This window comes from Oncorhynchus keta, chromosome 2, assembly GCF_023373465.1.
Source record: "Oncorhynchus keta strain PuntledgeMale-10-30-2019 chromosome 2, Oket_V2, whole genome shotgun sequence".
In the NCBI taxonomy this organism is placed as follows: Eukaryota; Metazoa; Chordata; class Actinopteri; order Salmoniformes; family Salmonidae; genus Oncorhynchus; species Oncorhynchus keta.
In genome coordinates this window covers 3,268,970-3,280,986 of record NC_068422.1, presented here as the reverse complement: position 1 = coordinate 3,280,986, position 12,017 = coordinate 3,268,970, and the positions used below count along the sequence as shown (strand labels likewise).

Sequence of the window (12,017 nt, the reverse complement as noted above, 5' to 3'; positions counted from 1 at the left end):
TCCACCTATAGGTGTTTCAGGGCCAGTTAGAAGGTGTTCTACCTATAGGTGTTTTAGGGCTAGGAATGTGTTCTACCTATAGGTGTTTTAGGGCAGTTGGAAGGTGTTCTACCTATAGGTGTTTTAGGGCCAGTTAGAAGGTGTTCTACCTATAGGTGTTTCAGGGCCAGTTGGAAGGTGTTCTACCTATAGGTGTTTCAGGGCCAGTTAGAAGGTGTTCTACCTATAGGTGTTTTAGGGCCAGTTAGAAGGTGTTCTACCTATAGGTGTTTCAGGGCCAGTTAGAAGGTGTTCTACCTATAGGTGTTTTAGGGCCAGTTAGAAGGTGTTCTACCTATAGGTGTTTCAGGGCCAGTTAGAAGGTGTTCTACCTATAGGTGTTTTAGGACCAGTTAGAAGGTGTTCCACCTATAGGTGTTTTAGGGCCAGTTAGAAGGTGTTCTACCTATAGGTGTTTCAGGGCTAGTTAGAAGGTGTTCTACCTATAGGTGTTTTAGGGCCAGTTAGAAGGTGTTCTACCTATAGGTGTTTTAGGGCTAGTTAGAAGGTGTTCTACCTATAGGTGTTTTAGGACCAGTTAGAAGGTGTTCCACCTATAGGTGTTTTAGGGCTAGTTAGAAGGTGTTCTACCTATAGGTGTTTTAGGACCAGTTAGAAGGTGTTCCACCTATAGGTGTTTTAGGGCTAGTTAGATGGTGTTCTACCTATAGGTGTTTTAGGACCAGTTAGAAGGTGTTCTACCTATAGGTGTTTTAGGACCAGTTAGAAGGTGTTCTACCTATAGGTGTTTTAGGGCCAGTTAGAAGGTGTTCTACCTATAGGTGTTTTAGGACCAGTTAGAAGGTGTTCTACCTATAGGTGTTTTAGGACCAGTTAGAAGGTGTTCTACCTATAGGTGTTTTAGGGCCAGTTAGAAGGTGTTCTACCTATAGGTGTTTTAGGGCTAGTTAGAAGGTGTTCTACCTATAGGTGTTTTAGGACCAGTTAGAAGGTGTTCTACCTATAGGTGTTTTAGGACCAGTTAGAAGGTGTTCTACCTATAGGTGTTTTAGGACCAGTTAGAAGGTGTTCTACCTATAGGTGTTTTAGGGCCAGTTAGAAGGTGTTCTACCTATAGGTGTTTTAGGGCTAGTTAGAAGGTGTTCTACCTATAGGTGTTTTAGGGCTAGTTAGAAGGTGTTCTACCTATAGGTGTTTCAGGGCTAGTTAGAAGGTGTTCTACCTATAGGTGTTTTAGGGCCAGTTAGAAGGTGTTCCACCTATAGGTGTTTTAGGGCCAGTTAGAAGGTGTTCCACCTATAGGTGTTTCAGGGCCAGTTCGAAGGTGTTCCACCTATAGGTGTTTTAGGGTCAGTTAGCAAGTGTTCCACCTATAGGTGTTTTAGGGCCAGTTAGAAGGTGTTCCACCTATAGGTGTTTTAGGGCCAGTTAGAAGGTGTTCCACCTATAGGTGTTTCAGGGCCAGTTCGAAGGTGTTCCACCTATAGGTGTTTTAGGGCCAGTTAGAAGGTGTTCCACCTATAGGTGTTTCAGGGCCAGTTCGAAGGTGTTCCACCTATAGGTGTTTTAGGGCCAGTTAGAAGGTGTTCCACCTATAGGTGTTTTAGGGCCAGTTAGAAGGTGTTCCACCTATAGGTGTTTCAGGGCCAGTTCGAAGGTGTTCCACCTATAGGTAGTTTAGGGCCAGTTAGAAGGTGTTCCACCTATAGGTAGTTTAGGGCCAGTTAGAAGGTGTTCTACCTATAGGTGTTTTAGGGCCAGTTAGAAGGTGTTCCACCTATAGGTAGTTTAGGGCCAGTTAGAAGGTGTTCCACCTATAGGTAGTTTAGGGCCAGTTAGAAGGTGTTCCACCTATAGGTAGTTTAGGGCCAGTTAGAAGGTGTTCCACCTATAGGTAGTTTAGGGCCAGTTAGAAGGTGTTCCACCTATAGGTAGTTTAGGGCCAGTTAGAAGGTGTTCCACCTATAGGTGTTTTAGGGCCAGTTAGAAGGTGTTCCACCTATAGGTAGTTTAGGGCCAGTTAGAAGGTGTTCTACCTATAGGTAGTTTAGGGGCAGTTAGAAGGTGAGCGATATAGAAAATGAGATGCAATGTATGGGTTTAGAATATGCTGGAGTGGGGCGGTGAGGGACAGTAGGGGAAGGAGATGGAATGTGAGGATTCAGAATAGGCTGGAGTGGGGCGGTGAGGGACAGTAGTGGAAGGGGAGTGAGAGAGGGTTAGAATAGCTCTGTAGAGGGGAGATGTTACAGACGATTATCTTATCTGCATGGCTGTTGCTTCTGATTAGAGTTGGATGGAGAGCGAGATATTACGGCGCTCAGTGGAAAGCCCGGTTGCTGCAACTGTAAGGCTGACGCTCCTTCTCTCAACTCAGCCATAACACAGACCTGCCCTGGCGCCATGCAACTCCCCCTCGCCCACACACACACACACACACACACACACACACACACACACACACACACACACACACACACACACACACACACACACACACACACACACACACACACACACACACACACACACACACACACACACACACACACACACACTGCCGCAGCAGTAGGGAAGCACTTGTGTTATTTAAGAGCAGCCCATGTGAATCTGGGACACTGACACACTGGCCCCTCAGATAGCCACTATGACACTGATACACAGATATTCCCAGGGATAAAGATTAAATTACACTTGATTTAGCATTCTCGGTTTTACCGAAAACCACCAGCCTTATTTGACAACAGAAGCAGGCTGCCTGTTGAATAATGTAGCTGCCATGACATTGTCTCACCAACACCCCTACAACGGTTCAATTTGTTGCATTTGCACTGAGCTGCAGTGATTCTGACATGGGATGAAATGTAACATTCAAGAGGAAAGTCCTCCCGAGCTCAGATCCGTAGGTGGATATACTACACACTACATTGAATGATGCAAGATATGGCATCATGTGACTTACAATCTGTGCTTTTTAAAAAACTATTAGTCCTGCATTGTGATGTTGATTATACTGTACCTATTAACGTACATTTAACCATGTCATGTCTCTGTACAGCTGAGAAAAAAACGCACACTGCTCTTGATATTATTACTGCTCTTGATAGTATTACTGCTCTTGATAGTATTACTGCTCTTTATTAAGCTTTACTTATCAGCCTCAAGGCCTTCGTCTGAGCTTTTTCTCTGTCTCTGTGCAGCTCAAATGGGGGTTATTAGAATCCCAAACGTTCTACTCAAGATCATAGAGAGGAAAACTACTGATGCAAAATCACTGGTAAGTGTTCAGGCCAAAGGTGGTCCTGTGGAGTTGAATCTCCCATCAGCCAAGGACCCATGAGAAAGTCGCTGCTCCCCTGGGGCCTCATTCTCATGCTGGGCCAAACTCCAAAATCCAGGCCCGGGCCTTGAGAACAGCTCTTATCTAAGGGAAGCACACTGTAGGAATCACAGGCTTCCGACCACCCCCCCAGCATGGAGTCACGTTTTGTTCATTGGGACTCTGTAGTCGTTCTGCTGCCTCCCTTTTCAGCCCATGCCAAATTAACATTATCTCTATTTTCTCACTTGGCTTCAAAAAACGTGGTGCTGACTGCAGAATATTGTTGGGGTTGTGTTGCTTCATTTGATTAAGCTACTGGCTAGTATATCATGTACTTTCAGTGTACTGGGAATGTTTGTCTCAAGGTTTAGCCTAACTCATTATTGTATGCCTTATTAAGACAGACGCCGTTAAAGCAACAGCCTTCTCAAGTTTGTTTGTGTGTGTGTGTGTGTGTGTGTGTGTGTGTGTGTGTGTGTGTGTGTGTGTGTGTGTGTGTGTGTGTGTGTGTGTGTGTGTGTGTGTGTGTGTGTGTGTGTGTGTGTGTGTGTGTGTGTGTGTGTGTGTGTGTGTGTGTGTGCGGGAAGCAACCAAGGGAAGGTCAGGGGATTTGGGAGTGTTTAGAGATGTAGTATGAAGTTTGTTTTGGACCTTGGCCAGGGCTTCAAGAAGGAAAACAAGCTTGACACACACACACGGTTATATAATGTTGCACATCTGACGTGTGTGTTTTCCACAGGCTGCCCCAACAGTGCAGAGGCAGAGGAGGACAGACAGATGGACTGTATGTATTTGAAGTCACTGGAGGGGTTCGTCACTGTGGTTACATCGGATGGCGACATGATCTTCCTCTCAGAAAACGTCAACAAGTTAATGGGCTTAACACAGGTGAGCAGAAACATTATGTAATCATGCATAATGGGGTTTCTTATGTACAATACATCCAGTACTCTTTCCCTGGAGACAGACAGACAGACAGACGGAAGGACGGACGGACGGACGGACGGAAAGACAGACAGACAGACAGACAGACAGACAGACAGACAGACAGACAGACAGACAGACAGACAGACAGACAGACAGACAGACAGACAGACAGACAGAGGCTGTAGCTGGGGATGTCTCTCATAACCGTGAAATGTCAGCCCTGTCAGAGGCTTGTTTGGCTCAAACACACTATCTACTGTAGCTACGTAGGGCAGAAGGCCTCCAGCCCTTCCTCACTTCTCACACCGTCAGCTTTGTCTACTATATTTCTCACTGCTGGTCTCCCTGATAAGCAAGGCTCTCAGAGAACACCAGTCTTCCTAACCTCTTTACTGTGACTGAATGCAGGTGTTACTACTAGTCTCTTTGGTTTGGCTGATGTGGTGTTACCACAATGTAACAAAGCTTTGGCCCTGTCTGTGTTCTTGCTGGCATAACACCATATGTGTGTCTCTACAGGTGGAGTTGACCGGACAAAGCATCTTTGACTTCACCCACCCCTGCGACCACGACGAGATTCGCGAGAACCTCAATCTGAAAACCGGTAATTATTCTCTCTGTCTACGTGAAAGAGTTAGGGCTAAGGTTAGGGTTAGTGTTAGGGTTAGATAATAATAATATGAGATAGGAGCACAGCACAGTGTCTCTCTGAGTTAGGGTTAGGGTCAGGGTTAGATGACAATACGAGAGAATAGAGGAGCACAGCAGTGTGTCTCTGAGACACTGAATTAGATACACACGTGCTCTGCACATGGAATGTTCTATAGTATAATATATACAGTGCCTTTGGAAAGTATTCAGACCCCTTGACCTTTTCCGCATTTTGTTAAGTTACATTCTTATTCTAAAATGTATCAAATATGTTTTTTTACTCATGAATATGCACACAATCCCCTATGACAAAGCAAAAACAGTTTTTTTCAAATTTTTTAAAACCTAAAAAACTGTAATATCACATTTACATAGTAAGTATTCAGACCCTTTACTCAGTACTTTGTTGATGCACCTTTGGCAGTGATTACAGCCTCAAGTTTTCCTGGGTATGACACTACAAGCTTGACACTCCTGTATTTGGGGAGTTTCTCCCATTCTTCTCTGCAGATCCTCTCAATCTCTGTCAGGTTGGATGGCGAGAATTGCTGCAGTTACTTTCAGGTGTCTCTAGAGATGTTAGATTGGGTTCAAGGACATTCAGAGACTTGTCCTGAAGCCACTCCTGCGTTGTCATGGCTGTGTATTTCGGGTCATTGTCCTTTTGGAAGAGGAACCATCGCCCCAATCTGTTGATCTGAGCGCTCTGGAGCAGGTTTCCATCAAGGATCTCGCTGTACTTTGCTCCGTTCATCTTTGCCCCGATCCTGACTAGTCTCCCAGTCCCTGCCGCTGAAAAACATCCCCACAGTATGATGCTGTCACGTGATGCTTGGCATTCAAGCTAACGAGTTCAATCTGGGTTTCGTCAGATCAGAGAATCTTGTTTCTCATGGTCTGAGAGTGTTTAGTTGCCTTTTGGCAAACTCCAAGTGGACTGTCATGTCCCTTTTACTGAGGAGTCGCTTCCGTCTGGCCACTCTAACATAAAGGCCTGATTGGTGGAGTGCTACAGAGACCTTCTGGAAGGTTCTGGAAGGTTCTCCCATCTCCACAGAGGAAGTCTAGAGTTCTGTCAGATTGACCATTGGGTTCTTCGTCACCTCCCTGACTAAGGCCCTTCTCCTCCGATTGCTCAGTTTGGCCAGGCGGCCAGCTCTAGGAAGAGTCTTGGTGGTTCCAAACTTCTTACATTGAAGAATGATGGGAGGCCACTGTGTTCTTAGGGACCTTCAACACTGCATAATATTTTGGGTACCCTTCCCCAGATCTGTACCTCGACACAATCCTGTCTCCAAGCTCTACGGACAATTACTTCGACCTATGGCTTGGTTTTTACTCTGACATGCACTGTCAACTGTGGGACCTTATATAGACAGGTGTGTGGCTTTCCAAATCATGTCCAATCAATTTAATTTACCACAGGTGGACTCCAATCAAGTTGTAGAAACATCTCAAGGATGATCAATGGAAACAGGATGCACCTGAGCTCAATATCAAATCTCATAGCAAAGGGTCTGAATACTTATGTAAATAAGGTTAGGGCTGTCTTCAAGGCAAAGGGTGGCTACTTTGAAGAATCTCAAATGTAAAATATATTTTGATTTGTTTAACACTTTTTTGGTTACTACATGATCCCATGTGTTATTTCATAGTTTTGATGTCTTCACTATTTTTCTTCAATGTAGAAAATAGTAAAATAAAGAAAATCATTGAGTAGGTGTGTCCAGAGTTTTGACTGGTACTTTATATATATATATATATATATATATATATATATATATATATATAGTGTATATTGATGTATATTGATGTATATCAATGCGTATAGTGTATATTGATATATATATATTGATGTATATATTGTTGTATATTGATGTGTTGATGTGTATATTGATGTATATTATTGTGTATATTGATGTGTGTAGTGTATATTGTTGTATATTGATGTGAATTGATGTGTATGTTGATGCACATGAATGTGTATATTGATGTGTGTAGTGTTTAATTTGGTATTGATGTGTATAGATGTGTATATTGATGTGCATATTATGTATGGATGTATATTGATGTGTATAGTGTATGTTGATGTACTGTATATTAATGTCTATATTGATGTATACTATGTGTATAGTATCTGTCTATAGTGTTTATTGATATCTATTAATGTGTATATGTATGTATGTATATTGATGTGTATACTGATGTGTATTGTACATATTGACATATATATTGATGTGTATAGTGTGTACTGCACATACTGTATGTATGTGTATATTGATGTGTATATTGTGAATCGATATGTATACAGGGCTAATCTGTAAAAGAGACCTTATTCTCAGCATGACTCCCTGTCGAAAAAAGCTGAAATAAATAAGTATCTGGAGGTCCTAATGCGTTAAGTAGAAGTTGTAAAATTGCACAAACAACGAATAATTAACATAACTTCAAGTTCCAGGCTATAAACACTACTCCACTACCCTCTGAACACTTGTCATTGGACAATAAACAGCTATATAATGACATAATAACACTAAATTAACAGCTATATAATGACGTAATTACACTAAATTAACAGTTATATAATGATGTAATAACACTAAATTAACAGCTATATAATGACATAATTACACTAAATTAACAGCTATATAATGACGTAATAACACTAAATTAACAGCTATATAATGACATAATTACACTAAATTAACAGCTATATAATGACGTAATTACACTAAATTAACAGCTATATAATGACGTAATTACACTAAATTAACAGCTATATAATGACGTAATTACACTAAATTAACAGCTATATAATGATGTAATTACACTAAATTAACAGCTATATAATGACGTAATAACACTAAATTAACAGCTATATAATGACATAATTACACTAAATTAACAGCTATATAATGACGTAATTACACTAAATTAACAGCTATATAATGACGTAATTACACTAAATTAACGGCTATATAATGACGTAATTACACTAAATTAACGGCTATATAATGACGTAATTACACTAAATTAACAGCTATATAATGACGTAATTACACTAAATTAACAGCTATATAATGACATAATAACACTAAATTAAAAGCTATAACATGAGATAATAACACTACATGAACAGCTTCCTCGGCCATGGCTTGTGTGCTATGCTAAGAGTAAATAATGATGGTAGAAATAACATTCTGGACACACTGACTCTTTCCATGCTTCTCTCTGCCCAAGTTGTCCTCTAATATCTCCAGTTGTCCTCTAATCTCCCCAGTGTTCTGCTGTTCTGTTTTTGTTGCTATTAGAATCAATTTCTCTCGTTCCAGGGCGGGCCACACCAAAGTGGTCAGACAAGGAGCCTAGTAGGTCGACTCCTCAGGCCCCTTCCTGGGACTGTTGATAGAGGGGTGGGCGGCATGGGGGACCAAAGGAGGATGGTAAGGTTGGTGGAAGTGCGGGCGCTGCTGTTGTGTCCACACGTACTGCCAGCCATGCCAGACCTTTCCCTGGCGCCACCCCCGTCATGGGGCCCCCCTTTAACACTCCTTATTAGCTGGACCCATAAGGCTCTGTCTTGCTCCACGGCTCGCGGCCAGTGTCTGAGGGCTGAACTCTCACTTTGTGATGTAATGGTTTGGCTGCAGACTGTGGCGAATTTAGCATTTACACGTTTATTAGGATCCCCATTAGTTAGTGCTGAAGCAGCAGCTGCTCTTCCTGGGGTCCACACAAAACCTAAAACATGACATAATACAGAACATTAACAGACAAGAACATCAGGACAGAACTATATACATTTTAAATAATTATACAAACTTTCATACATGTATGCCTTCATAATCATGTTATTCAGACGCTACTGAATGCAAGTGCAACACACAACAACAGAAATGGAAATGCAATAACAAGGAGTGTTAAAACAGAGTCTGAATGTGTAAAGATGATGTCACCACTGACAGCTTTACGATCAGCCCTTTTGGACTGAGTTGCTGCTCCAGATATGTCAGAAACATGGGGCAGAGTCCTTTGTGTGTGCTTGCATGCACGTTCGTGGGACAGAGAGGAGTGGAAGGAACCGAAACCTTGACCTCACACAAAAACTGTGATATCGCAAGCATGCGATTGGAAAATGAAGGTGAAGAAAATCTGTGTATGTTTGTTCACAGGTACTGGGACAAAGGGGAAAGCCTTCAGCACTGAGAGAGACTTCTTCATGAGGATGAAGTGCACAGTGACAAACCGTGGACGCACTGTCAACCTGAAATCAGCCAGCTGGAAGGTGAGTCCATGGAATTAACAGAAGATGATCACTGCCATCACTACTCATGAACAACCCTCTACTTGGCTTGTTTACTATTGATTGTAAATTCTGTTTTGTATTCTTGATTCAGAATAGGACCGTTCTGCATCATTGAGATGATATCAGATGTTACAGATAATAGTTCTTATATAAAATAATGTTGATATAAGTGTTTCTCCTCTGCTTTCTTAGGTTCTGCACTGCACGGGCCACCTCAAGGTGTACAACAGCTGCTCCCCTCATGGGCTGTGTGGGTTCAAGGAGCCTCCTCTCACCTGCCTGCTGATGATGTGTGAGCCCATCCCCCACCCCTCCAACATCGACACACCCCTGGACAGCAAGACCTTCCTGAGCCGTCACAGCATGGACATGAAGTTCACCTACTGTGACGACAGGTAACGCACACTGTCAAATAAATACACACACACTAACACATGCTCCCAACAGGGACACACAGCTCACCTACAGGACTATAATGACGCGTAGCACACACAAACAGTCTCACATACTCACACACACATACACACGCACACGCACACACGCAGACACACACACACACACACTGGCAGAAGGGACGGAAAGTTAGCTTACAGTACAGTAACAGCAGGGAACACACACAAACCATCTCACATACTCACACATAGGCATACACTCCCTCTCTATACTGTATATGCATAGAAACATCCTCATATACAGTTGAAGTCGGAAGTGTACATATACCTTAGCCAAATACTTTTAAACTCAGCTGTTCACAAATCCTGACATTTAATCAGAGTAAAAATTCCCTGTCTTAGGTCAGTTTGGATCACCACTTTATTTTAAGAATGTGAAATGTCAGAATAATAGTAGAGAGAATTGTTTATTTCAGCTTTTATTTCTATGCTTAGGGTCATTGTCCATTTGGAAGACCCATTTGTGACCAAGCTTTAACTTCCTGACTGATGTCTTGAGATGTTGCTTTAATATATCCACATATTTTCACTACCTCATGATGCCATCTATTTTGTGAAGTGCACCAGTCCCTCCTGCAGCAAAGCACCCCCACAACATGATGCTGTCAGCCCCGTGCTTCACGGTTGGGGTGGTGTTCTTCGGCTTGCAGGCCTCCCCATTTTTCCTTCAAACATAAAGATGGTAATTATGGCCAAACAGTTCTATTATTGTTTCATCAGACCAGAGGACATTTCTCCAAAAAGTACGATCTTTGTCCCCATGTCCGGTTGCAAACCGTAGTCTGGCTTTTTTTATGGCGGTTTTGGAGCAGTGGCTTCTTCCTTGCTGAGCGGGCTTTCAGGTTATGTCAATATAGACCTCATTTTACTGTGGATATAGATACTTTTGTACCTGTTTCCTTCAGCATCTTTACAAGGTCCTTTTCTGTAATTGTGGGATTGATTTGCACTTTTCGCACCAAAGTACGTTCATCTCTAGGAGACAGAATGCTTCTCCTTCCTGAGCGGTATGACGGCTGCGTGGTCCCATGGTGTTTATACTTGCGTAATATTGTTTGTACAGATGAACGTGGTACCTTCAGGCATTTGGAAATTGCTCCCAAGGATGAACCAGACTTGTAGAGGTCTACAATTTCTTTCTGAGGCCTTGGATGATTTATTTTAATTTCCCCATGATGTCAAGCAAAGAGGCACTGAGTTTGAAGGTAGGCCTTGAAATACATCCACAGGTACACCTCCAATTGACTCAAATGATGTCAATTAGCCTATCAAAAGCTTCTAAAGCCATGACATCATTTTCTGGAATTTTCCAAGCTGTTTAAAAGCACAGTTAACTTAGTGTATGCAAACTTCTGACCCACTGGAATTGTGATACATTGGGTTATAAGTGAAATAATCTGTCTGTAAACAATTGTTGGAAATATATTACTTGTGTCATGCACAAGTTGCCAGAAGTATAGTTTGTTAACAATAAATGTGTGGATTGGTTGACTCATCAACTGTACATATTCATGCATAAAGTACCTTCTCATACAGACATATATGATCACAGACTCAGACACACATTTATATTGTAAATCGTAAGCAGCAGCAGGCTGGTAAAACCCAAAATCAAGTGCTGTCACTGAACGACAAATTACGCAAACTTACACACACACACAAGCATGCAAACAAGCCGGGATAATGATCTGCTGACTGAACCCGTTTGGTTTGGCAGGACCAGAGAGAGAAAACATCAAGAATGACTTGCATCGCACGACATCATCAAAGAGTGCCAGAGGTTACCCACAACATGTTCTCTGGGCACTTCACACAAAGGGAGCGCTATGCACCCATCACCACTGCAACCAAAGCAGCATGTCACCATGACAACTGTGACAATAATGACAAGTCCAAGTCCTACCATCAAGTCCCTGTGATGATCGATGTCCCCGTTAGGAGTGTCTGCTGTCCCCTCTGGGCCAACTGCGTCACAAACACGGCAGCCATCTTAGAGTCAATGTCTTGCCGGTAGAGAAAAACATTCCATCCTCCTAGCTGCTAGTGCTAAAAACCACACCGGTCGGGTTCGGCTGTAATCTGATCAAGCGCTCATGCAAAGACAAAAGATTTCTTCTGAGAACAGAGTGTACCTTCCTGTGAAACAGAGGCCCCTTTTTACTTTTCTCAAATGTTGTATTTATTTCATCCTTGCACAAATCGACTTCAATTACGCAAATGAGGCGACAGCCCATGATGCCTTGCGTACGTCATTATGCTCATTAGTGGTCATGGTTGATGTTCCCAACTGGCACAGCACGGGTTGCCCTTGGACCGCCCGTGAGGAGAGGAGAAAGGCTGGAAGCAAGAGAAGGAACTC

General features: G+C 42.5%; 1 protein-coding gene across 2 annotated transcripts in view; it reads left to right on the top strand.

Moving 5' to 3' along the window:
• LOC118396720 (endothelial PAS domain-containing protein 1-like) overlaps nucleotides 1–12,017 on the top strand; it is a 99,950-nt gene that overhangs the window by 63,409 nt on the left and 24,524 nt on the right. For both annotated transcript variants that reach the window (XM_052470847.1, XM_052470844.1), the window contains exons 3-6: nucleotides 4,062–4,210; nucleotides 4,769–4,853; nucleotides 9,073–9,185; nucleotides 9,399–9,601. In XM_052470847.1, the coding sequence (XP_052326807.1) occupies nucleotides 4,062–4,210; nucleotides 4,769–4,853; nucleotides 9,073–9,185; nucleotides 9,399–9,601 (550 nt within the window). The remainder of the gene's footprint in view (nucleotides 1–4,061; nucleotides 4,211–4,768; nucleotides 4,854–9,072; nucleotides 9,186–9,398; nucleotides 9,602–12,017) is intronic.